Source organism: Aspergillus costaricaensis, assembly GCF_003184835.1.
Source record: "Aspergillus costaricaensis CBS 115574 unplaced genomic scaffold BO79scaffold_6, whole genome shotgun sequence".
Classification (NCBI taxonomy): Eukaryota; Fungi; Ascomycota; class Eurotiomycetes; order Eurotiales; family Aspergillaceae; genus Aspergillus; species Aspergillus costaricensis.
The window spans coordinates 197,011-220,214 of NW_020291806.1; the positions used below are offsets into that span (position 1 = coordinate 197,011).

Below are 23,204 nucleotides of genomic sequence, written 5' to 3' on the forward strand. Positions count from 1 at the left end.
TAGAGTGATTGAAAAGGTATTGTATCTGTCAGACTATGTCTGTTGAAGTGAAAAGGCCCAGGTGTCGAAGTAGGTAGGGCAAGGGATAAATACAGGCGTCGTCAGTCATGGCGTCATCCAAGAGCCGTGACGTAGTACTGCCCCTTCTCCGACTACAACCTTAACTTAGCAACCGCAAGGAACTGAGATAAATTTGTCTTTTATCTTCTGCGAGTAGATCTCTTGGCTGTCGTAATTTATCCGGTTCGCCATTGAGATGGGGGGGGATTGAACAATCTGGCGGATATGAGAGGAGCGGCCAAGGAATCTTGGGTGTTCTGATGAAATATAGACATGGGCCTGGTGGGAGTCTCTCTGAGCCAGTGGTAGATACCCTGCTGTCAAATCAGGTACCCAATCTGTCGACAATCTATCCTATAAGAGTCTCCAATCCATTATCGATCATCACGTCAATCCAAGGCACATGCAATGAACTACTCAACAACAACCGGTCCGCCCGAGCCCAGGTTTCTCTCACAATCCTACATGCCCACCGCACTGTATCTAACCCCATATAAGTCGCCAACTTGTCGAGTCTAGAATCGACAAATAACCGCCAGAACTGTATATCAAATTGTCCACCTGTACGAGATGATCCCGGAGCACCTTCAGTGGATACTTCCATATCGATATCCATGTCTTCAATCCGCTGAAACTGAAGCGTACTTCCCGCTATCACAAGAACCGGCATATGAATTGCCCTCGTTCCAGATGTTTCAGGTATCTTGGCAATCAGCGTGAGAATCGTGATGGCCAGAGTATTCAGATGTTGTTTTCGAGTGTCGTGATCTAACTCCCGTTGGTCCCGGCGCAGCAACTCGGGAAATGTTCGACACAGCTCGAGCATAATCGATAGTTCATAGGCTCTTGCTAGAAATCGGAAATGGAGGATTGGAGTAGATGGATCACCTGTACTTTGGAACTGATCCTGACGGGGAAATTTGTATTGGCATATCAACTCTTCTAGATGCTTGCCTTGCGATAGAAGTTCGTGTCGGCCTTCTTGTGTCCGTTGCGGGGAAGCTGTTGCCCGCCGTAGATGGTGCGCTTGTCGCGCGAGGGAGCCAATTCTGGACAGATAGATGAAGAGTTTGGGCGACATCCCGCTCCAGGGATGGATAATTGACATGTTGCTTTCGTCGTCGCCGAAGGGTAGCAGGTAGTCTGTCGTGTCTGTGCTGTTGTCTACGGCAAAAGACATCAAGGCTTCCCAGTAAGCTAAAGCTCCAACGAAGAATTGTCGAGGACGCGGGTCATCTGGTCCCAGTAAACAGGAGTCTGGAGAAGGCTCAGAGTGGCGTTCGCAATATAACGACTTGAAAATAGCCCTTGCCGCTTCCAGGTGCTGCGTTCCAAGTGAGGATGGATCATTCCATGACTGGGTAGGGGTTAGAATTAGTGAAGGTTATATCAGCAGCAGAGATAAACACACTGATGTTTTTCCGATCATAGTCATCCCAACAAGTAAGACAGTCGTAGATCCGGTGTTCTTTCGAGAGAGTGAAGCCTTATCGGGTGAGTCTGACGGTGACTGTTTGTCCAGAGCGTCGAATTCAGTTCCAAGTTTTGAAAGCGCTGCTGTGTGGTGGCTTGCAGCCAGTTTACTCATCTCACGCTGTTGCTGCGAGAGATGTGCAGCCGACATGGATAGAACGCAGGCATCGATCACGGGGTGCTCACTGGATAGCCGTGCGACCCATTCTCGCAGTGGATTCGTTGGAGAATCATAAGCGGAAAGGATACGGCATGTGTCGGAAAAATAGTATGCTCGCAACTTCGTAGACAAATCAGTTAGTCGTGATACTATCCCAGCGTCATGTTGTTTCCCCGGGCTGCTTTTGGCGTCGGAGGTCTGCAATGGAAGTGCTGGACCGCTGCGTGTGGTCGAATGATTGGGAGCTTCTGCTCTTTCAACAAATGGTTTTGATGTCTCGCATTGCTCAATGGTCTCAGTAGAGGACTGGCTACGCTCAAGGGGAGGTTGCAGATCGCTGAGCAAAGCAAGACGTAGCTTCTCCGCTGGTTCAGTGAACCAACTCATAAGAGGTCCATTTTGTGATGAGGATTCTGATTGTTCCAAATTATGTGAAGCCAGACCCTTCGCTTCATGCTTAACCGACCATTTGACATCCTTGCGATACCCCGGGCAGTCGTATCCTCTCCGAGAACAAGCCACGCAGGAAGGCCTAGTTTCGTCACATTTGATTCGCTGTGATATTTAGTGTTCTGACGTTGGCATAGGAATCGCCGACTAGCTTACACGCTGCTTACACCGTGCGCACCCCGCTTTAATCTATGTTAGTGGCTTGTATATTTAGGGTGTTAACAGGACTAGATTACCTCGAGATTTGACTGTTCTTCTTGATTGAGCCAGTTCTTGGCGTTTCATATTGCCCCATTACAGCCATGAGGGCCTCACGCAACCAGAAGGATGAAGAGGCGCGTCAATGTCCGTTACAGGATGCTTGCAGCTGGCCACTCATGAGCTCAGGTGCTTAATAATTGCAATGGTACTGACAAAATGCTAAGGATAAGGTTCAGTGGCAATGGACCTGCACAGTGCTTAATGCGGTACGTTGTGTTTCTGGCTTAGGTAAATGCTTATGAATACACTTTGTCTTTGTGCATTGTGCCTTCTTTGCTTATTGGCAGTCATAATCCACTACGGCAGTTAAGTTGTGTCATTCTGCCCCCTTCTCGACCAATCGCACTTTCACGCCTAAAGTGGTTTAGCGTTCGAGGATCCGGAACAGAAGGCACTCGACCCTCGGAACTATACATGTCATTTCACTGCCGATTTGTAAACCGGGATCAATTCCGGGATGATGGAGATGGCGTGATATCCAGGTACCTATGGCTAAGCACATTTAGGAAACACTTTCCAGAGGGCATCACTTACGTGATTACCAATCCTAATGAGCAAGATGATGTATATAAGTGCTGGATGAAGACCGTCACATTCTTATAATATCTGCAGAACAGTACAGGAATTGGAAAACTTGCAGCAAGATACTTCGATACTACCAACCATATAAAGCACTACAAAGCCCGATAATTATTCCAGCAAGATGGCCTCCCCGCTAAAGAACGTGGTAATCATTGGAGTAAGTGATCCAGCTCAATCCCTCCTTATCCTTCAACATTAACATACGATCTCTCTCAGGCCGGAGGAAACCTAGGCTCTCATGTCCTAAAAGCCTTCCTTTCATCCAAAGCCTTCAACATCACCGCACTCACCAGAGAGTCATCTACCAGCACTTTCCCCGACGGCCTTCAAGTCATCAAATCAGACTACAGCCACGACTCGCTCGTCTCCGCCCTCAAGGGCCAAGATGCCGTGATCAGCATCGTAGGCAATGCAGGTCTTTCCTTCCAGCAGAAACTCATCGACGCTGCCGTCGATGCAGGAGTGAAACGGTTTATCCCCAGTGAATACGGCAACAACACCGCCGACGACCGCGTCCGGGCTCTCGCACCGCTTCTCGACGGCAAGAAAGCCAACGTCGATTATCTCAAGGAGAGACAGGATCGGCTAACTTGGACTGCGCTCATCACGGGACCCTTTTTCGATGCGGTAAGTAGATCTACAGCACACATATATAGTATCTATCATTTGCTATGTCCCATTCATGAAGGAATGCTAAGAAGGTACCACAACAGGGTGTCAAAAACGGCTTTCTAGGCTTCAACCTCCAATCCCACGAAGCAACCATCTACGACGACGGCACCAACCCGGCCTCCGTGACCACCCTCGGTCAAATCGGCCGTGCTCTCGTTGCCGTTTTGCAGAACCCGGAGGTGACCCAGAACCAATACGTCTACGTCGAGTCATTCACCACCACTCAGAAGCAGATTCTCGGTGCTCTGGAAAAAGCCACCGGCAAGGACTGGAAGGTCACTGATGTTGCCTTGAAGCCGGTTATCGAAGAAAGTACCGAGCGGCTCAAGGGTGGGGACTTGACTGCCGTGAGAGTTTTACTCTTGGCGGCTGGGTGGGCGAGGTTCCCGGATGGCCCGTATGGAGATTGGTCACGGGTGCCCGGGGGATCGTGGAATGAGAGGTTGGGGCTTGAAAAGGAGAATTTCGATGAGGTTGTGGGGTCGCTTGTCAATTAGGATGTCATGGATGATATTCCTTGTTGTACTGTAGCAGCACCAAGTACTTGGAACGAGCAATATATCTTTGATTAAATAAATAGAGTTATTAAGTATGGTATCTAAACTCCACCTCGCCATCGCCAGTCTTCACTCTTCGCGTGTCTTCCTTCTCACCCGCCAGTATGTCCTCTTTCATCTTATTCTCCCGCCTCAGGTACATTGCATGAAGCGCGACAATTATCTGCGACACCACCAACGCCCCCAACGAGAACGCATTCCCCAGTACATACGGCGAAGTGCGGTATACCTGCCCCGCTACGATACCGGCACAATTGCCCACCGTCTGCTGCAGACCGATGGCAAGTGCACGCCGGTACTGCGGCGCCACGTTAACGTTCAACCAGGCGACGTTCAGTCCGACGCCGGTGTAGACAGCCACACCACAGAGGTAGGTTGCAAAGTATTTCACGGGATCGCTGGAGACAGTCAGGAGGAGGATGTAGCCGACTATGCCGAAAATGTTGGTGACTAGGATGAACTGTCCATCATGTCAGCACACTCCTTACTCCCTAGTAAACTGATGGTAAGTGGGAAAGAAGATACATACGATTGAAAATCTCCCAAAGCGATCCGCACAAAACGCAACAGCGATAAACACAATCGCAGCCCAGATATACACCGGCACCGTGAGCACATTACTCATGAGACTATTATACCCCAGACTCCCCAAGATAGTCGGGAGGAAGGTACTAAACCCATAGAGAAGAATGTCCTGACAGAACTGGGTGAGGGCCGAGAACATGAGCTTGGGATCACGCAGAGCAATGCGCATCTCCTCCCAGCTGAAGTGCTCACTGCCCATGTACTTCCGGCGTTGTTCGTTGCGCACGCGCATCATGTACTTCTCTTCGTCGGTGAGGAAGTAGGCGTTGCTGGGGTCGTTGGGGAGACCGAACCAGATTAGGACGGCGCAGATTAGACTGAAGATTCCTTCGATGATGTAGACCCATCTGGTTCTCTCATTAGCATTGGGAATGGGATGGCTGAGAATGATGAGGAAGGGGGGATAGGTTTACCTCCAGCCGGCTTTGCCGCCTATACCGTCCATGTGCAGCAATGCATAGGCGAGGAGACCGCCCACGGCACCGGAGATGGCGGCGCAGCTCATTAGGTATGAGACGCGCTTTGCCTGTTCTTCTCGACGGTATACCATGGTCAAGTACAGGTTCAGACAGGGGAAGAGACCGGCTTCGCAGCCTCCGAGGATCAAACGTGTTGCGTAGAGCGAGGCAACATTGTGAATGAACCCCGTGAACACGGTAGTGATGGACCAGATGATGCATAGACCGGTCAGGATATTCCGTGGCGTGAGCTTCTTCATTGCTACCGCCCATGGGGCTTCCAAGAGCACGTAGGTGGCATAGAAGATAGACACGGCGGTGGAGTACTCGCTGTCAGAGGCGTGGATGTCTTCAGGCATGCCAGCTACCTTTACATTACCTGGATGATCATTAGCCAGCTGCACCAACGTGGAGAATATGCATTGGGGGTTATTCACCGATATTGCTGCGGTCAAGGAAACACGACAGGTAGGTCAACATGATGATGGGCACAAAGGCCATGTCGAGCTTCAATAGAAGCTTCTTCTCCTTCGCTGGATCGAGCACGACATCGTCAATGTCGCCAATGGCGGTCTCTTCAGGAGACGCCTGCTCGAATGGTTTCTCGAGCGACTTGCGCTCAACAACGGGATCCATCTGATCAGTAGTCATGATGGATGAAGTGAGTTGTGAAACCCAGAAGAAAGTGGGGGAAGAGGGAAGATGATGAAAGCGTCAATAGCGGAAGATCTGGGGTTAAGAACCATGGACCAGGCCCTTCAGGGTAGCACCTGAAGGCGGCAACGGATCGATAACACGGCCAGTAAACCGGGAAGCTATCTATCGTGAGGGGCGAGTAGCATTACGCTCCACAGGGTCACCCATCGGGCCGATGGACTGATAAGCAAAGTTAAGATTGCCCGGGAGGATATCATCTGGCAGCTGCTCATTGGTGAAATCGCGGACTAAAGCGACCAACGCTTATCACGCTGGTGGAGCCTAAACACGTTTATCCCCGGATATCGGAGCCCACCTGCCGATAGAGACACGAGGAGTATGGGGTAGATACAGAACAATTGATAGGCTATCAGGTCTATCGGTCGAGAGGTTATTGATTATATATGCTAACTCAATGTCGAAGTTACTGCACGGTAGGTACATATGACAAGAATTCATGCAGCAACCCAAATGACCATCACCACCCAGCCACCGGAAACCCTAAGCAGCCAGAAAACCCGATTTCTGGCTCGCCAAAACACCATCACCAATACAGCCGGCTACTCCGGGACCAACCTGCAAGCCAATCTCCTCATTCTGCCCGAGAAATACAGCCAGGACTTCCATAACCTCTGCCTCCGCAACCCCGTAGCCTGCCCACTGTTAGGAATTAGCAGCATCCCGGGAAACCCCCACAAAATCTCCCCAACGCCATGCATCCGTAACAGCGACTTTGACATCCGCACCGACTGTCCTGCATACCGAGTGTACAAGCACGGCAAATGCATCGCGGCCAACAAACGCGACCTTCTGGACCTATGGTCCACGAATGATGCGGAAGACCAACAAAGTTCAGAAAACTACACAGCCTTCCTCCTAGGCTGCTCCTACAGCTTCGAAGCCGCTCTCTGCAATGCCACCCCGCCTCTAACCCCACGACACCAAGTGACCAACACCCTCGTGCCAATGTACCGCACCTCGCTACCTCTCTCGCCTGCAGGGATCTTCACCAACGCAACATGTACCGTGTCGATGCGCCCATATCACGAATCAGAGGTCGAGCGGGTGCGGGACATCACGCGCCCGTATCTGGCCACGCACGGGGAGCCGATTGCTTGGGGCTGGGATGCGGTGAAGCGCTTGGGCATTCGGGATATTCACGATCCGGATTTTGGGGATAAGGTTGAGTTTGGGGAGGGGGAGGTGCCTGTCTTTTGGGTATGCAAGATATACTTTCTTATTCTTCGTTTTGTTTACCCCCTTGCGTTTTGATGAAGTGTATGTGGAGTATGCTAATGCGGGATCATGGTTAGGCGTGTGGAGTAACGCCACAGATGGCAGTCGAAGCGGCCGGGGAGAAGATTGATGGGTTGGTGTTTGCGCATGAGCCGGGACATATGCTGGTTACGGATTGGGTGGTGGAGGATCTGGAGAGGTTGAAGGGGGGGATCGCGGCTTTCCGAGCAAAGATTTGATGGTACTCTACATACACGATAGAAAGAGCTGTTATGAAGCGGGCAGCGTCTTGGATATTAGAACAATGCTACACATTGGAAGATGGATTTAAAAACAATCCTTCATCACACTCGACAACTCCTCCCCATAGTCATATCGCTGCCACCCGGCATCAAATCCCTCGGGCGCCATGCCCATAATCTGCGTCTCCAGATTCCCCACCGCTTCGAACCACTCCATTAGCTCGCGTGTCATCTGCGCCCCGTCCAGCGGTGACTGCTCCTGCGTGCCTGTTGACTGGCTCGGTGCGACCTCCACCACGTTTCCAAGGTCCCCTCTCTCCGCTGGCACTGCAGCGCCTCCTCTCCACTCGGGCTCTGGTTGACTCTGCACCGGCCGATGCATTAACTGCGGACCTAGCTTCCTCAAGCTTCGAATGGACTTCCACAGCCGCTGCGAAATATACGACCTCGTCGAAAAGCCCTTGATCAGCTCTAGGGCCATGTAGAACTCTTCCTTGCAAGTGGTGCTAAATTGAGTAGGGGCCTGCGTGACAGCCAGAAAGACCACCGCGACAGCAGAGACCAGAAACCAATTAAAGGTCACCTGCTGCAAGCGATAGATATCCGTCGTCTCGTTCAGATTCGTGATAAATCGGATCGACTCCTTCGCTAACTCTACCACGGTCTGCGACTCTGCAGGGTACTTGGCGATATGTGCCGCCGAGTGCAGCACAGGACGATGGATCAGCATGCGCAATTGATTCGCCCTCAAATACAGCAGAGACCGCAAGCGACGCAAGCTCCGTGGCTCCTCCTCCTGGACGTTACCCGAGTCAATGCTCAACACGGGCGGAACGTCTGCCTTCCACCGCTGGACTTGCCAATCGAGGTAATTCATCTCCTCTTTCTTGATCTCATTGGTGTTGTTGAATGCTGAAATAAACTTCCACACTTTCGCTGCAATCCGACTATACCGAATCATGACACGCAGGTAGGGCGTCTTTTCCTCCGGCTCAGGTAGCCACGGGTCAATGTCGCTGTCCTCAAGGGAGAAGGGCATGCCCGTGCCAAAACTCCAGCGGATGTCGAGAATGTAAATCGACCAGAAGAGTCGGAGGACGCGGTCTTTGCCTGCTTTGGCTATGGATGGCTGGCTGAGGGTTTCGCGGCGGTGAAGGCCTCGTTCGAGACACATGCGCTCGACGATGCCGATGGTACGCCAGGCGAGGGTTTCTTCGTCGATTTGAAAGTAGAAGATGGCCTAGAACTAATAAGACATATTTCCGAATATAGGGCATGGGTGTACTCACCACCAACGTCAAGAAGATGATGTTCTTGATCCCCGCTACTCCCCAGACAAAGTTATCCGCCACTTCTCGGACACTCTCGAACAAGCTCAGCGCCAGGGCACTGCTTCCCGCTGCCTCGGCTGTAAGCGCACAAGCAAACACCAGGCGCAGAATATGCACAGCGGTTCTATCCAGCTGCTCTTCGTTTCCCTGAGCAACGGGTACCCGGGGCCACGACTCCGCCCCATACAACAACTCGACCTGGTGCAGGAGCTGCGGTAGCTCTAGCACAGGGTACATAATTCCCATTTCTTCCTCATACACGCGACACAGCCGCAACGCTTCACTCTTCCCGATGGTCCACAGTGGATCACCGGACGGATAATGGCGCGTGCGTGGCGGCGACGCAGCGACAGCCATGGGGATCACCTGAGAAGGGGCGGTATCGCCCTCGTCGCCGTCAACATCGCCGTCTTCAGCATCCGCGACATCGGGATGTTCTTCGACGATTCCGCGACGCTGAAGGCTGGATTTCGCTAGGTCCAGACTGTACGCGGAGGTGGTTGGGCCTTGAAAGACAGATTCTTTCTCTTTGATGGAGGAGTGCCGCCGGAAGGGTCGCTGAGCTGCTACGTCCGACCGCGGCAGTGCTGTTGCTGTTGAGACGAGGGTATTCTGCGTCAAGGCGTGGACGGCTGTGGTGAGAGAGGTGATTTGCTCTTGCATGGCTGTCATTTGAGTCAGGAGACGGTCGAGTGTTTCACTGGTTCATATTAATTGTGTTTCTTGTTTCTACATCTCTAGAGAGGACTATCGTACTGGTTCTCTGCGCTGCTCTCTGGTCGCGGCGGCGGCGCCTCGTACACACAGTCGATGCGCTGGCGACCGCATCGCTGACAGGGCGACTGCCCATTACATTTGATTTTGCGTCGCTTGCATTCATTACTAGAGAGTAGATTAGATGCGATCGATGAATGCTTCCGAGTAGTAGCTAAGGGGGAGCAGCAATACCAAGCTTTGGCGATGTATTTTCGACGGCGTTTGCGCGGTCGGGCCTCGTCCCGATCGCCAAGATCGTCGTCTGGGGGTCGCTCCCACGACTCGAGGGGATGGCTGTCCATGTTGTGGGAGTGCCTGGTGGGTAAGTATCCAGAGGACAACGACGAGATGTCTTAGAAGGGAAGCAAGAATGCAGAGTGGAAAAGATGGAAGAACGATACCGAGAGGCAGCGAATCCAGCGATGCATCATTGGATGGGCGGCGGTGAAAGGAGCGCCGATCGGCCACCACGGCGGGGTTCCGCAGTCTAGTTCGCAGCCATTGCTTTAGTACGAGAATCTCTCGGGCTGTTATTCGTCAATGGAGATGATGGCTGACAGGCTACAGTGGGACAAGATGCAGTTCCTCGGCTGAAGGTGGGTTCAATGGGTTGCTTTGCTCGCTACGTGTCCTTCGTAACAGAGTTGCACCGTGTCACCCCTTGCAGGTGGGATTCGAATGCCACGGAGAAAGTTTGTAGATAAATAGATAGTAATGAGAGAGAGAAAGTTAGGCAACAGGTCAAGGCAGCATTCTACTATATATGTACATCCAGAATCGTAAAATTCGTCAACTAGGAACCCTTTACAAATCCTTAGTCCGCTCATCACTTTCCACAATCCACTGTTGCAGCTTCACCGGATCTCTCGGCGTAAAGCCCACCTTGAATGGCTTGGGCTCCGTTGTCAATCCCGTGGGGATTTCATTGCACTCCAGCGCATCCAGGATAGGCCGATCGGCCACATCCCGTGAAGGGTGCATGGTGAACGCGGTGATCAACCGAATGTAAGCCGTGTAGAGCTCGCGGTTAGCCAGATGAGAGCCGGCACACATGCGCGAACCAGCGCCGTAGCCATAGTGCGGCGTGCCCGAGCCCTCACCGATATCCAGATAACGCTCGGGAATGAACTTTTCCGGCATCTTGAAGTGGTCCTCGTCGTAGTCGGCGGCCCAGGCGTTCTGACCTAGTTAGCAATCGCGTAGTGATGGGGCAATGTAGTGGCCAGACTCACCATGAAGAAGGTCGTTCCGGCAGGGATAGTCGCGCCGTTGTACTCGATATCCTTGGTGCTCTCGCGGGGCAGGCAGATGGGAATGACCGTCCAGAAGCGGAGAGTCTCGCGGACCAGCGCGCTCACGTAGGGCACCTTCTCCTCCACCAGACACTTCTCCCAGGCCTCTCCGTTGGGGTAGACCTTCATGATTTCATCATAGGCCTTTTGCTGGATCCGCTGGCCATCCTCGGACGCCAGATAAGCGATGCCCATGACCAGATTTCCGGGGACAGTGTCCAGTCCGGCAGACACCATGGTGACGCAGATGGATTTGATCTCGGCTGGTAGGTGTTAACAGATACTCCAGTCGGGGGAAACAGTGGGACTATTCACCTTCATTCAGCTTGGCTTCAGGGTCCTTCAGAATGTTACCCGTGATGCACGGCTTGTCAGTGCCCTTGGCAATACGGTCCTTGAGAATCTCCAGCAGATAGCTCAGATACTTGTCGCGACGAACGCGGAACTCCTGTGCCTCACGGTTCTGCTTGGGGAAGATACGAAGCAGAGGGATGTAGTCCTGCCAGTTGTTGCTGGTACTGCGGAAGTTGGCGACACCACGCTCGACATTAACGATCTCGTGCAGCAGCTCATCGTTCACATTGCCCTCGATACGGAAACCGTAGTTGAGAGTAAGACTGGTGTTGAGGGCGAAGCGCTGGAAGTAGGCCTTGGGGTTGATATCGCGGGCACCGTTCTGACTGTCCTTGAACAATTCCTTGATACTGGCGGTGCATTCAAGGTCGATAATGGGCATGTATGATTGCACGGCAGGACGGTTCAGCGCGGTCGCGGCCGCCTTGCGACGACGCTTGCAGGATTCATCCCAGGGCGAGGTACCGATGGTGAAGCCCTGCGAGGAAGATACGACGCTGTGGAAAGTGTGGAAGGTGGGACGGGAGATCAGGGCAGACTGGTCTTTGATCCAGAGCTGGCGGACAGAGTCGAAACTGTTGGCGAAGACGACGCGCTGGAAAGAAGCAAAGAAAGGGCGGGTCAGGAACAGGAACCGTTTAAATCAATCAAATCTCCGATCGCATATTTCACTTACCTTGTTACCCATGCGGACTTGGAACACAGGGCCAAATGACTTGGCCCATTTCCGGGCGACGATGGCATGCTGAGTGCCCAACTGGAGGAGATTGCCAAAGAGGGGCACACCGGGGATTTCGGGGATGCCCTTAATCTTGGGCACATCGGTGCGGTTCATGTAGCGCACCAGGAAGTAGACCACCGCCGCAGCGGCGATAAGAATCGTCTGGATAGCCATGATTGTGGTGTAGACGATGTGATATGGATTCTTCAGTTTCAGGGAAGAATGCGAGCGATGCGAACCCTTTATAAGTACGCTGATTGCAATGCAGCTGTCCTCGGCTGGTTATGGTGGATACGATATCTGGAGACAGCCACCCGCCGTCATTCCTACGGCTCCATTTCCGGCCGAGCAACATTGTCCAAGCTTTGGCTGGTCCAGTCTGCTAGTCTGGGCGCACTTTACCTTTCACTTTCCCCGCACTATCGCTCCAATCTTTGGCAATCGGCGGCCCGACATTGGCTTTCCACTCATGCCCCCAGTGCGGCATTTCGGAATGTCCTTCCGCACTGCGGTTGGCTGCGGAACCCTCCCCCCGGTTGTGTTGGCTCCTGCAGCCGAGAGATGATGATCTTTGCTGGCTTGGAATGATAGGATGAAGATAGGTTGCAGAGTCCAGTATTAACATCGAGCGCAGTCTATTGTTACGTAAGTGCGTCGGTATCATCTCTGCACCCATATGGGCATTATATATATATCGTTGTGCCCAGTACCTCTGAGGATCTATTCCCCTACAATATATTTCCGCACTTTACTAAGTACTAGATACTTCACAATAGCTTATTGAACACGGTCATTTTAGTACTCAAGGATACCAGTAGTAGTACTACTTAGTAGTACCATCGAGATTCGAAGCACGGGTGCCTTGATATACCTCAGTTGTAAGGAATGTTTTCAATCTGAATTGCCATGTTCTACTCAGGGTCTGCTTAGTGAGCTATCTATATCCTGAGGTCTACCCTATCTGTTCTCACATAAGCAGTCCCACCAAAACCGAACCCGAAAGGCATGAGCAACAGAAAGAGGAGTCGAAACGAAAGGATAAAAACAATTCAAGAATTCTGTTCATAATTCTCCCTGTACACCTGCATCATCCACCGCCCTGAAACGTCCATGTCCTTTCCACCCTACCCGACATTCAAGGCCGACGTGGCCGCCGAGGTGCGCCAGGATGATAGTAAGGGTTCGGTGCAAAATAAGCGCCTCCAGCATTCTGTTCGATGATATCTCCGTAGCCATCCGCACTTCCCCCATCGCCATAGAACCAGTACAGACGCTCATGGTTGATGAGAATCGCCCACTTACCCATGGTTCTGTTGCCGTAACCTGTATACCATTGCATGGTGATGGGAATATAATAAGACACTAAGGGTATATTTCTGCAACGATTGTTCGATTTATTGTCATAAAAGAAAAGGAATTGCTGTGTGCGGTACTTCATTGAGAGACGGGGTGAATATTCCCGTATTTATAGACATTCTTTAGCATCAAATCTATATACGATCGCAGATATCCGCAGATTTACGAATCATGTAGATCGATCGTGAAGAAGTTGAAGGGATATCTACTTCATGTCCAAGGGGCAATGTGATGTTCAGTGTGATTGGCCCATACCATCTACGCATGGGCCGCCTGTTCACAAAGACGGCATCTTTCAGCTCACCACCACCCTACCAGTATGCTAAAAGGAGTCATGATCACCCTGATGTTACATCTCTCAGCTTTTAATCACATCTTCAATGTGATGGGAATGGTCAGTATAAATACTACAATATCGAATTAGATAGGCGATAATGCCATCTCTCAGCTCCCGCTCTACTCACAAAATGCGGAATTGGCGATGATCGCTACCACAATAGGAGTGTTCATCTCTTAGCTCCCTGTTGTAGAGTGTGAACAAAGCCAGCGATCCTACATTCCAACTGGATATCAAAGTATAGCTGAGAAAGTCTGGTGCGCACGACCTATGTCCCCAGATAACCATGATATCATATATCAGATGGCAGATGACAGATGACAACGTGTCACCTGATGTCCTTTGCCAACAGGAGTACTCCTTTGCTCTGCACAGGAGCAAGATAAATACACCAACTACAGTTGTGTTCAGGCTTGGAGGTCTCGCACTTCACGAACGGCATTAATACGCAAATGACCATATGTTGGATTAGTACCTTCCCCGAGTACCCCTTGAACAGCTGTCTAACCACTGAAGAAGGGACAGCTCTGCCGCTGACTTAGGATACGGACAACCTGCTGCATTGGACGACCAACCCTCATCCTGTCGTACATACATCCAGGTAGGTCTACCCATCCTTCCCTTATCATGCCATATCATATCATATGTGATCGATTTATATCCCTACTGCTCTAAAAAGTAGAAATTTCTAGGCAACGAGGATATCCAATCCTGTATGATTTGAGTATACTGTGGCAAGAGGTTTGGATAAGCACTAAGCCCGCCAACACCGGCAGGAACTACATCTGATAGATCGACAAGACTTTTCAGATAAGTAAACCTTGTTTTATTCCACATACATTGAAGTACACGTGTCCCGACGCCCTGGGAGGACAGCACATCGAGCAGAAAAAGGAAAGAAAAGCAAAACGGGTATCTATGCATACATGCGGATCTTAACCGTCAATCATGGCGTCATTCGGACCAGCCAAAAAAGGAAACTCCGACAGATCGCTCCCTCAAATACCTTTACCGCACACCAGGCGCTTAGGCCATGGATGTCTTGCGCGAGATGGTGACCTGACTAGACCGACGGACGGCTGCGTGCCGCTGCCGATCCGCCTCCAGAGTCTGGGCGAACTTGCTTCGGGCCCGGATTTCAGGTCCCTTCCAATAGAAAATGTAGATGGGGACTGTCACCAGGACGGACAAGCAGCCAAGAATGGTGCTCGCCCATTGGAGATGGAATCTGCCACCGATATTGGTGTACATCGGTGTTGCATACATGGCTGAGAGTCCAGCGAGCAGATCTCGCGCAAACCCATTGCCTCCCGTCGCAGACGCAGAGTATTCTCCATAAGCGGCAACCATGTAGTCGATGGTAGCCATGTAGATGCCGTAATTAGCAATAGCGATCAGGAACACAAATACTAACGGTACGATCCAGTGGGTGTACTCGGGGCCCATTGAGGTCCAGGCGAATCCAAACAGTCCAATCGTTTCAAGAGGCGCAATGAAGAGCAAAAGTAGAAGGCGTCGCTCAGCGTATCGAGAGGCATTTCCCTCCCGGCGTCGTACCAGGCGTTGACGGTAGATGTCGGGTAGGAAGATACCGTAGGCAAACAAGTAGCCGATCACAATGGCAACGAAGCACAGACCGATTTGGACGGCATTGAACCCCCATTGTGCGAAGACCAAAGAGAACGACTCAATGCAGGTGAAGATGAGCGCATCGGAGAAACCGGAGAGCAAAGATAGAAAGAGCACAATGGGTTCACAGAGGAACATCTCGAAGGGTCGGCGCCAAACGTGTAGGACCTCCTTGATGTTGAGTCGGGAGGGCTTCAGCTCGTTCGGTCCATACACGTTAGGATCCTCGCCGGTTTGTCGTCGGCGTTTGGCCTCTCGGTCCAGAAGAATCGTCGATCGAGTCTCACAGACAAGGAAAAAGTGCAGGAGCTGAGTAGCACCGCCAAAGATAAGCTGGATCCAGAAGTTCCACCGCCAGCTCAACCACTGCTGCATCATTCCGCCAAATATCGGTCCAATGGTGGTGCCTCCCACGGAGGACAAGACCACATAAGCGACAGCAAAGCCCTGATCATCGGGCTCCCACATGTCAGCCGTCATCCCGAGAGTCACAGAGCCGCCTGCAGAGCTAATACCACCAAGGCCACGACAGACAACCATCGTTGCGAAGTTAGGAGCAAGAGCACACGGTATCTGCCAGATATTCACGAACAGTAGACTGAGCTGCATTATCGGCCACCGGCCGTACTCCTCACTCCATGGGGCCCACAGTTCACAGCCAAAAGCATATGTGACTAAAAAGATCATTTGGCCTACTCGGGCGGCCTGTTCACTGATATTAAAGTGTTCGGAGAGTTGCGGGACGGCGTTGGAGTAAGTACTGCTGTTGAAATTCATTGACATTTGCACGACGAAGATGACCGTAAGGATTGTCCATTTTTTGTACCATGGAAAACAGAAGCCCAGCTTCTCGTAGCAGTCGTCTTCGGTAAGTTCTCGTTTCACGGGGCCGTGAAACTTCCCTTGAATTTCGCTATCATCATCTGGCTGGGTGGCATGCTCGGCATGCATATTCCCAGGTTGGCGCGTGGGACTGAAAGCCCCATCCTTTCCTGAGGGCTTCTCCAATAGCTCTTTCGTGTCCATGATCAGAGAATTGTTTCTTAGGTGATCCAAAGAAACACTGCCGTTGTGGGATTCATGAAATATATCTCGAAAAAGGAATGGGCCAGGACGCGAAGGCCAAATAAAATGTCGGGCGAGGTTATAGTCCTGTACCAGTAAAACAGAGCGCCGGGAAAGAACAAGGAACTGGAAGGTAGGTGGGTTTGGTATGGATGGAGAAGGCCACACCAGGAACAAGGCGAGCGTCTTATATAGTGAAATCACATACTTCAGCCCTGCAGACCCAACATCGGAGTTGAGGGTGGCCGAATGCACCGCTCTAGGAAAAGCAATGGTGGCACGACGTCATGAACGTCGGAGTATCCGAGGAAACGATTGTAGCGTGTAGCAGTAGGCGTAGGGAAGGTGCAGCTCCGATATCGATCGATCGCCGTGGGGCCACGGCCGGGACGATCAATGAAATGCCTGGACCTCTCTGGATTAACTTTCATTGCTTCTCCCCACCATTCCTGTGTTGATGAGGGTTAGCCGCACATGGCACACTCAAGTAACACAATGCACTGCGCCTTGTACCCAACGCCTGCAAAGTCCCGCCCTTGAAAAAAGAAAGCAAGAATGTGACAATTTCTATGACAAATGAGCTCAAGCTACACACCATCATCGTCGGCATTACCCCGTGAGATGTCCAGTGCCCAAGCCATCGAATACCTTTGATAAGGACGTTGGGTTGTCGCGCCAATCAGCGGCTCGAGCGCTTGTCGGGGTACCCAAAGCGGTAGTCCGGCCACCGACCGCATCCCAAACCGTAGACGTTGTTTGGTCCATCCCATCTTCAACCACCAACCATGACGCCATTCCAGAGGCAAAACCCTTGACAAATCCGGTTTGCATGGGGATATCCACGTTCTTACTGCATGTAACCCTGCAGCATGGCCATCCATGGATAGGCAAAGCGACCTATCGCCTGACATGAACGAGCTATAATTGAACTAGACGGGCATGTTCAACGTTGAGAATGGTAATGCCTGGTGTAAGCAGAATAGCATCACTTCATGGGCCGAGCAAATGGCATCACTTGCTCTAGAACATTGCCCGTTCAAAATCGTGCACCGCCACATTCCTGGGGGCTACTGCTAGACAATCTATACTCAAGACTCCTTACCGTGGACATTGTGTAGGGTACTTCCTAGTCATTGCCTCCTATCCCTTGCTTCGGAGGATGGGGACCGGTAACAGCGCATTTCCGTCGTCGCGTGGCTGCCGGAAAAGAGACCGAGCGAGTGTCATTGACAACCGAACAGCAAGACGACATGTAGCCTGCAATAAAGGGTGTCGTCACCCAATCGCGTTCAAGTATGTATTCACGAGGTCCTTTGACAGGTCAATGACTCTGCCTTTCTGGCACCTTCTTGGCGTTACCACTACATTCATGGGGTGATGCATCTGGTAGCACAATAACCACCATGCCGGGATTGCCAAAGTGTTGACCGAGCCGAAAACGTGTCGGGCCGGCATCAGCAGGGCTGCTGCAACAGTTTTCTTACGGAATGTAACCTAATCTTAGTGATAGCGTACAGGTCGTCCAATCATTCGCCCACGGAGATGGTAGGAAGGATGAATCGAACAGCCAACAAAGAGTGTCAAGCGTTCAGTTTAACGGAAGGTGGTATCACAGACGCCGACGGAAGTATGGCCTAGGGAGAGGCGAATGCAGAGGGAGTGAAGTATCCTAGTGTAGCTCGACCATGAAGAGGTCCATATTGTCGGCCGGGCATTCTCACGATAACGAGCCAGGCATCAAAGCATTGTTGATTCGGGGTACCGGACTGATCCCTCGTGGTTATCCGTGGAAAATGTGCCATTCATGCAATTCAATTGGCCTTGCTTGCATGAGGTGAACAAGATGTTACATTCCTAGAATGTAACCTGGCTGTGTCTGCAGGCATGCAGGGAAAGGAATGAGAAAGGAATGAAGATGGAAAGCAAATGAAAGGAAAGGATCACGCCCTTGCGCAGTCGGCAAGTGTTGCCCCCCGTACCCGGGGGCGCCGAAACATTCCCCATTCGGCAGGGACAACCCCAAATGATCCATCCATCTGCCATCTCGCTCCATATCTACCTACATTGTACATTGACTCTACAAAACTTGCCCCTTACTGATTCCCCACGCTGTCTTCCGATTTGGCCGCATCTTTTGGTCCATAGCCTTGACATGAAGGTGAAATCAAAATCTCGCCGTTCAAAAGCAAGATTAAAGAGAAATTTCTGGTCCCCAACGCCCCACAGACGGGAGATCGGTTAGAGTATGCCGGACCCGCAGTCTGACCTTCAGCCAGCCTTTCGAAAAGTCAAATGCCGGGTGCTAATATTCGTCTTTCAGAGGTTGATCTAGATCGCAATCCAAATCCACTTCTTCCCACCCCTCTTATCGTGACTCGGATGCCGCCCAGTACGGACACCCCATGACACGCCCACTGTCCACTTGTCATATCGATCCCATAATCTAGACAGGCCGAAATAACCCCTTTGTAATCTGTAGCGATGGTTGAATAGGTAAGAATCCATCACGGGATTACAGACTGGTCTAGCCTTATGCTAAGACTGGCGCGTGATCGATTAGGGCACTCGGTCGATGTTGCAGAACAGATTGACAGGGTCTAATAAGTCGTGAGGGCCAGACCGCTTGTAGACCTGCACGAGTGGAGTGAAATCTCAACGAGTATATTGATTACGCTCCGGGGAAACGGGCTTTTGCTTTCCAGATCAACAAAGCCAAGCCTTGTTTTCTCTCCCAATCTCCACCTGCAGGGAATTGCCCCAGAAGATAAGGCACAACCATAATATTTCGGCCGATGCACTACCTACAGATTTCGGTGGAGAGGCGGTAGGCCGCCCATGGGGTCATAGCTTTCGCATACCTCCTCCCACAAAGAGCTCTCGATGACATCATCAAAAACGAGTTGATCGTTCAGAGGCAACTGAAACCAATCGAAAGCATTCTCCATGAAATCTATATGGCCGGAAATGTTCATCGAGTCTAGTGCTGTGGTTGGCGTTCCTCTTTGCCCCGCGGAAACGGAACCATTACATTCTGCTCCGCGGTCACGCATGGATGGTTTCGTGGTATTCGGCAGAATTGATGCATCCCCCTCACATTCTAAGGATGTAAGAGCCTTTATTGCGCGATTGCTGCCATAGTTCGTTGAGCTCATTTGGCCCAGGAAGCGGAGATTGAGACGGTAAAGGTGCGTTGTCCGTTGCGACAGAGTGGCATCAGCCGAATTGGCATTCAAAAGATGCACGAGAGATGAAGTTGCCAGGCTATGGACAGCGAATGGGGAAAGAGTTTCCTAATTACAGTTCAGTATTTTAGATAAGATTGTATTATGGGCCAATATGCGTATAACGTAGACGAAAAAGAAGGCGGTGGAGGTGATTCATTAAATGTACTTACCAATGGATAGAAGTTTCTATACGCATTAACGATGGATGTTATGCGAATGGCTGAAAAGGTTGCTGATTGGATATGTACCATTTCCGGGCGATTCAATTCATCCAAATCATGCATTGACGGGGCTGTTTTGAAAAAAGGACGATGAAGCATGATTTTCAAGTTGTGATATAGCAAGCTGGACATACATTAGCTCCTGATCAACTCTCGTCGTGGTCTCCTAGGATTGTATACTTGAATTGGTAAACAGGTGGGCTCAGTTGCGTCGTAGCGGTGGCAGGGAGTCTGAGGTGACTCGGTAAGTTATTGTAGAATTCGGACATGGCGACATGAGTCTTTGTAGCTTTCTCTTCCTTTTCATGTATGCTTAGAGGAGATGCCAGTGCATGACTTGAGGCGCAGTTAGTAAAATCTTCCAAAAAGGCCTTCTGAGTCTGGCCGGGAAAAAACCATGAGCGCTGTCGATGTTTCGCAGTGAACACTTACATTTCATCCAGAATAGGTGATACCATGCACACTAGCTTACACGCATATTGAAGATTTGACAAACTCGAGAATGCCAATTCTGGACCTGACACGTGCAACACCGGCCATAGGCGATACTCGACACTGGGAAGGATTGGGACGGGCCCTGGACGCATGTCGCCGTCGCGTAGAGCACTTGGCTGGCCAAGGATTTGGGATATGTGTCTATCATGGTATTAGCTTGATGTTCACGTATAGCTTTCTAGATAAATCAGACTTTTCCAGCAGCCAAACACCCCACCATGCAAGTGACCGGGCTTCTAGAACTTCTTGGGAGCCTTGTATCGATTCATCCATTGTTGGTGTTTCGATATGAAGTCCAAGAGTCAGAGAATGTCGAAAGGCAATCCCTGAAAGACATGTGAGCCTTCAATGTGTGCTATTACCACATGGACTTACCGATATACTGCGAAGCAGAGGACAGATTATCGACTGCTAATTCCCTTAGAGCGATAATAGCTGCTGCCAGGACAAGGGACAGACTGGAATATTCTATTTGCGCGAGTATTTTGCTTTTTGCATGTTTAGCAAGAGCCTCGCCTGATGTTCCCCACATGCTGAGCTGTGCATCACCGGCACACTGGGAGCTGAAGGCTACTATTGCTGCCAATAAGGTTGGGGTGGCATAGACTTTGACTCCACCGTTGGTTAAGTCTTTTTTGAACAGAGGCTCATGGACTAGGACTGGCCAAGTATTTCTCCAGGTCCAAAAGTCGTCTAAAAGCTGGCTTTGTGCATCTGGAAAAAGAAATATCGGCTCTTCTGATACTGAATCTACATTTTCCAAGATGCCCACCCCGCTAGAGCTTTGCTGTTGTTCGTCAAGCTCCCTAGAGCAGAACAGTCCGTACGCCCCTGAAAGTTGAAAATTTCGCCTGAAGCCCGAAAGGCTATGTGATACAGGCTTTACATTATGCGTCTTCAAGTCTTCCTCGTCACTGCCTAGGCCCACAGTCAGGAGCTCACTTTGTTCTGCACCATGGCGGGTTGTTGCAAGTTGATGTTCCAGGAAAGCAATCCTGGAGTGGAGTGCATGGATGTAGCACTTGGTCGGAGGCCTAGGGTCCTTTCAGCGATGCGTCCAGCCAGAGTATCCGTATCACCAACTTTCGCTTCTCAAGATGATATGTGTATTCACATTCGCGATCTTCTCTCTCACAGACTTGGCAAACGGGCTTCTGCCCATCACACTATACTCAGGGTCAGGGTCGCAACCAGCTGTCATATGTCTTCAGACTCACCCGACGTTTCTTTTTTCTACATGGTACACAAGCAATGGAGACACGCTGCCTCTTTTGTGTAGCTGGCATTTTCAGAGCAGCGAGATGATGAGGTATTGTGTCGATGTTCATGAAAGGATTGATCGAAAATGGACGACCCTGAGACTGTGGGCCCTGAGCGGGGTGGTTTGTCAGCAGCAAGAATGGGGCCCGCTCACTTAAAGTTGAAGATCCTGTACCCTTAATTATAAATGGCAGTCTGATGAACTACTATCTAGCCCACCTTCCATTCCTAGGTACATCATCAGCTTCGTCGAGGCTGACTATAGTCAATGCGCAGAGGAAAGAAATATTAGTTGGTGGCAAAAAGGGCATAAATAGTTACTGACTTATTCCGTAAGTGTGATCTACTACCATGCAATAACTATTGCCTAAAGACTTCTTTCAGGTCGAAGACCCAGTAGGGACTTGTTTCTTCTAGACCAGTTGTATTCTTTATACAGTAACCCTTGGACTGCTCCAATTTATGATTGATGAATAATAATGACACTCATAATAATGAAAGGAGACTTATTCAAATTCTCTTTAGGATATTTGTAAACTACCATAATGACTGTCATGCCTTTTATGCTTGATTGTCTCCGTCCTTTCGTGCATTCCATTCCCGGTCAAAGCGAGTAAGGCCTCTCTGCGCGGTTGGCACACAGTCGAGTGCTTTAATTGTAGTCCTCTCAGGACAGCTGACCATATACCATACCGCCTCAGCCAGATCCTCTGGTACCAGCGGTTCATAGCCATAGAAAAATTCATCCATCGCGTTTTGATCATATTTGACGCGCTGAAGATGAAAGTGACTGACCACACAGCCTGGCCGGAGAACTGACACACGAATGTTAGATCCAGCTGTTTCCATCCGCAAACTGTTGGAAAATGCCTCAAGACAGGCTTTGTTTGCGTGATATACGGCTTCCCCATCAAAAGGAGGGCATTCAAGCCCGGTAACCGACGAGACGTTTATGATAGTGCCGCGTTTTCTGGGCCACATACTCTCGTTGAGGACGCTGTGAGTCATGTACATCACTCCAGTAATGTTCGTGCCATTCATTTGCTCTACCATCTCAATCGGTAGTTCCCGGAATCTCCCCGGTGCACCAAGAGCGAGCCCAGCCTTTGGCGATGGTCAGCTTTCACATCTCTTACCTCGAATCCCGAAAGCAAGCTTACATTGTTGATCAAAACTTCGATGTCTCCTAGAGCGGATACGATAAGTTTCACAGCCGCGTTGACCTCCGCATGGCTTTGGATGTCAACGCTGTAGGCGCGAACTGTGATATTGGGGCATTTGCTTTCAATTCGAGCCTTCACAGCTTCTAGCTTGGGCTAATTTCGAGTTAACATTTCCCGTGGACCAACGTTATTGAGATACATACCCCGCTTCTTGCCAATAGAGCGACATTCATTCCTTTCTCTGCTAGGGTCATAGCAATAGCTTCACCGATGCCCATGGAGGCGCCGGTCTTAGAAGGGTGGCATCATTAGCAAGGGAGTGGAAAACTACGCGGAATAGACAGGACTCACAATAACTGCCGTGCGGCCTTTTAGGTACGACTCCATTATAACGTGATCAATCAATTTAAATGTTCACAAATTCTGTCCAAGAGATGTTACAGCCAGTACTGAGGTCTTGTTATAAATCTACACGGGGGATTGATCGTATTTGGTGGGGTTGGCGGGTAATGCCTTTCCGAAGTGGAGAACCCCGACTTGGCCAACTCTGGTTATGATATCAGCGTAG

The 23,204-nt window shown here is 50.7% G+C and overlaps 10 protein-coding genes across 10 annotated transcripts; 2 read left to right on the forward strand and 8 right to left on the reverse strand.

The window, feature by feature from the left end:
• Positions 1-409: 409 nt before the first annotated feature.
• On the reverse strand, positions 410-2,225 carry BO79DRAFT_285458 (fungal specific transcription factor domain-containing protein; the record flags this gene model as incomplete). The annotated part of the gene is made up of 2 exons (XM_025688357.1): positions 1,472-2,225; positions 410-1,417 (listed from the first exon to the last, which is right to left on the reverse strand). Exons 1-2 carry the CDS (start codon positions 2,078-2,080, stop codon positions 410-412), a joined length of 1,617 nt encoding a protein of 538 aa, XP_025542632.1. The 5' UTR covers positions 2,081-2,225.
• A 798-nt stretch (positions 2,226-3,023) lies between these two features.
• BO79DRAFT_207576 (aromatic alcohol reductase) lies at positions 3,024-4,213 on the forward strand. Its single transcript, XM_025682204.1, has 3 exons — positions 3,024-3,143; positions 3,203-3,613; positions 3,700-4,213. Exons 1-3 carry the CDS (start codon positions 3,108-3,110, stop codon positions 4,153-4,155), a joined length of 903 nt encoding a protein of 300 aa, XP_025542633.1. The 5' UTR covers positions 3,024-3,107; the 3' UTR covers positions 4,156-4,213.
• A 7-nt stretch (positions 4,214-4,220) lies between these two features.
• Positions 4,221-5,968, reverse strand: BO79DRAFT_167821 (allantoate permease family MFS transporter). The gene is made up of 4 exons (XM_025679394.1): positions 5,696-5,968; positions 5,214-5,637; positions 4,745-5,147; positions 4,221-4,675 (listed from the first exon to the last, which is right to left on the reverse strand). The coding sequence occupies exons 1-4, from the start codon at positions 5,907-5,909 to the stop codon at positions 4,244-4,246; spliced, it is 1,473 nt and encodes a 490-aa protein (XP_025542634.1). The 5' UTR covers positions 5,910-5,968; the 3' UTR covers positions 4,221-4,243.
• Positions 5,969-6,402: 434 nt separating this feature from the next.
• On the forward strand, positions 6,403-7,499 carry BO79DRAFT_167823 (DUF1445 domain protein). The gene is made up of 2 exons (XM_025679395.1): positions 6,403-7,172; positions 7,268-7,499. Exons 1-2 carry the CDS (start codon positions 6,426-6,428, stop codon positions 7,427-7,429), a joined length of 909 nt encoding a protein of 302 aa, XP_025542635.1. The 5' UTR covers positions 6,403-6,425; the 3' UTR covers positions 7,430-7,499.
• An 18-nt stretch (positions 7,500-7,517) lies between these two features.
• Positions 7,518-9,821, reverse strand: BO79DRAFT_235781 (putative C6 transcription factor; the record flags this gene model as incomplete). The annotated part of the gene is made up of 4 exons (XM_025684516.1): positions 7,518-8,672; positions 8,722-9,463; positions 9,520-9,645; positions 9,712-9,821. 4 exons carry the CDS (start codon positions 9,819-9,821, stop codon positions 7,518-7,520), a joined length of 2,133 nt encoding a protein of 710 aa, XP_025542636.1.
• Positions 9,822-10,253: 432 nt separating this feature from the next.
• BO79DRAFT_243478 (cytochrome P450) lies at positions 10,254-12,094 on the reverse strand. Its single transcript, XM_025685291.1, has 4 exons — positions 11,842-12,094; positions 11,127-11,760; positions 10,752-11,074; positions 10,254-10,698 (listed from the first exon to the last, which is right to left on the reverse strand). The coding sequence occupies exons 1-4, from the start codon at positions 12,058-12,060 to the stop codon at positions 10,324-10,326; spliced, it is 1,551 nt and encodes a 516-aa protein (XP_025542637.1). The 5' UTR covers positions 12,061-12,094; the 3' UTR covers positions 10,254-10,323.
• A 2,394-nt stretch (positions 12,095-14,488) lies between these two features.
• On the reverse strand, positions 14,489-16,234 carry BO79DRAFT_278388 (MFS multidrug transporter; the record flags this gene model as incomplete). Its single annotated transcript, XM_025687900.1, has 1 exon — positions 14,489-16,234. One exon carries the CDS (start codon positions 16,232-16,234, stop codon positions 14,606-14,608), a length of 1,629 nt encoding a protein of 542 aa, XP_025542638.1. The 3' UTR covers positions 14,489-14,605.
• Positions 16,235-16,482: 248 nt separating this feature from the next.
• BO79DRAFT_251881 (uncharacterized protein) lies at positions 16,483-17,104 on the reverse strand (the record flags this gene model as incomplete). Its single annotated transcript, XM_025685886.1, has 2 exons — positions 16,483-16,722; positions 16,922-17,104. 2 exons carry the CDS (start codon positions 17,102-17,104, stop codon positions 16,483-16,485), a joined length of 423 nt encoding a protein of 140 aa, XP_025542639.1.
• Positions 17,105-19,074: 1,970 nt separating this feature from the next.
• Positions 19,075-21,414, reverse strand: BO79DRAFT_167832 (fungal specific transcription factor domain-containing protein; the record flags this gene model as incomplete). The annotated part of the gene is made up of 7 exons (XM_025679396.1): positions 19,075-19,563; positions 19,668-19,717; positions 19,870-20,054; positions 20,151-20,354; positions 20,407-20,539; positions 20,589-21,247; positions 21,293-21,414. The coding sequence occupies 7 exons, from the start codon at positions 21,412-21,414 to the stop codon at positions 19,075-19,077; spliced, it is 1,842 nt and encodes a 613-aa protein (XP_025542640.1).
• Positions 21,415-22,034: 620 nt separating this feature from the next.
• Positions 22,035-23,023, reverse strand: BO79DRAFT_235784 (SDR family oxidoreductase; the record flags this gene model as incomplete). Its single annotated transcript, XM_025684517.1, has 4 exons — positions 22,035-22,577; positions 22,634-22,789; positions 22,840-22,926; positions 22,988-23,023. The coding sequence occupies 4 exons, from the start codon at positions 23,021-23,023 to the stop codon at positions 22,035-22,037; spliced, it is 822 nt and encodes a 273-aa protein (XP_025542641.1).
• Positions 23,024-23,204: the final 181 nt, after the last annotated feature.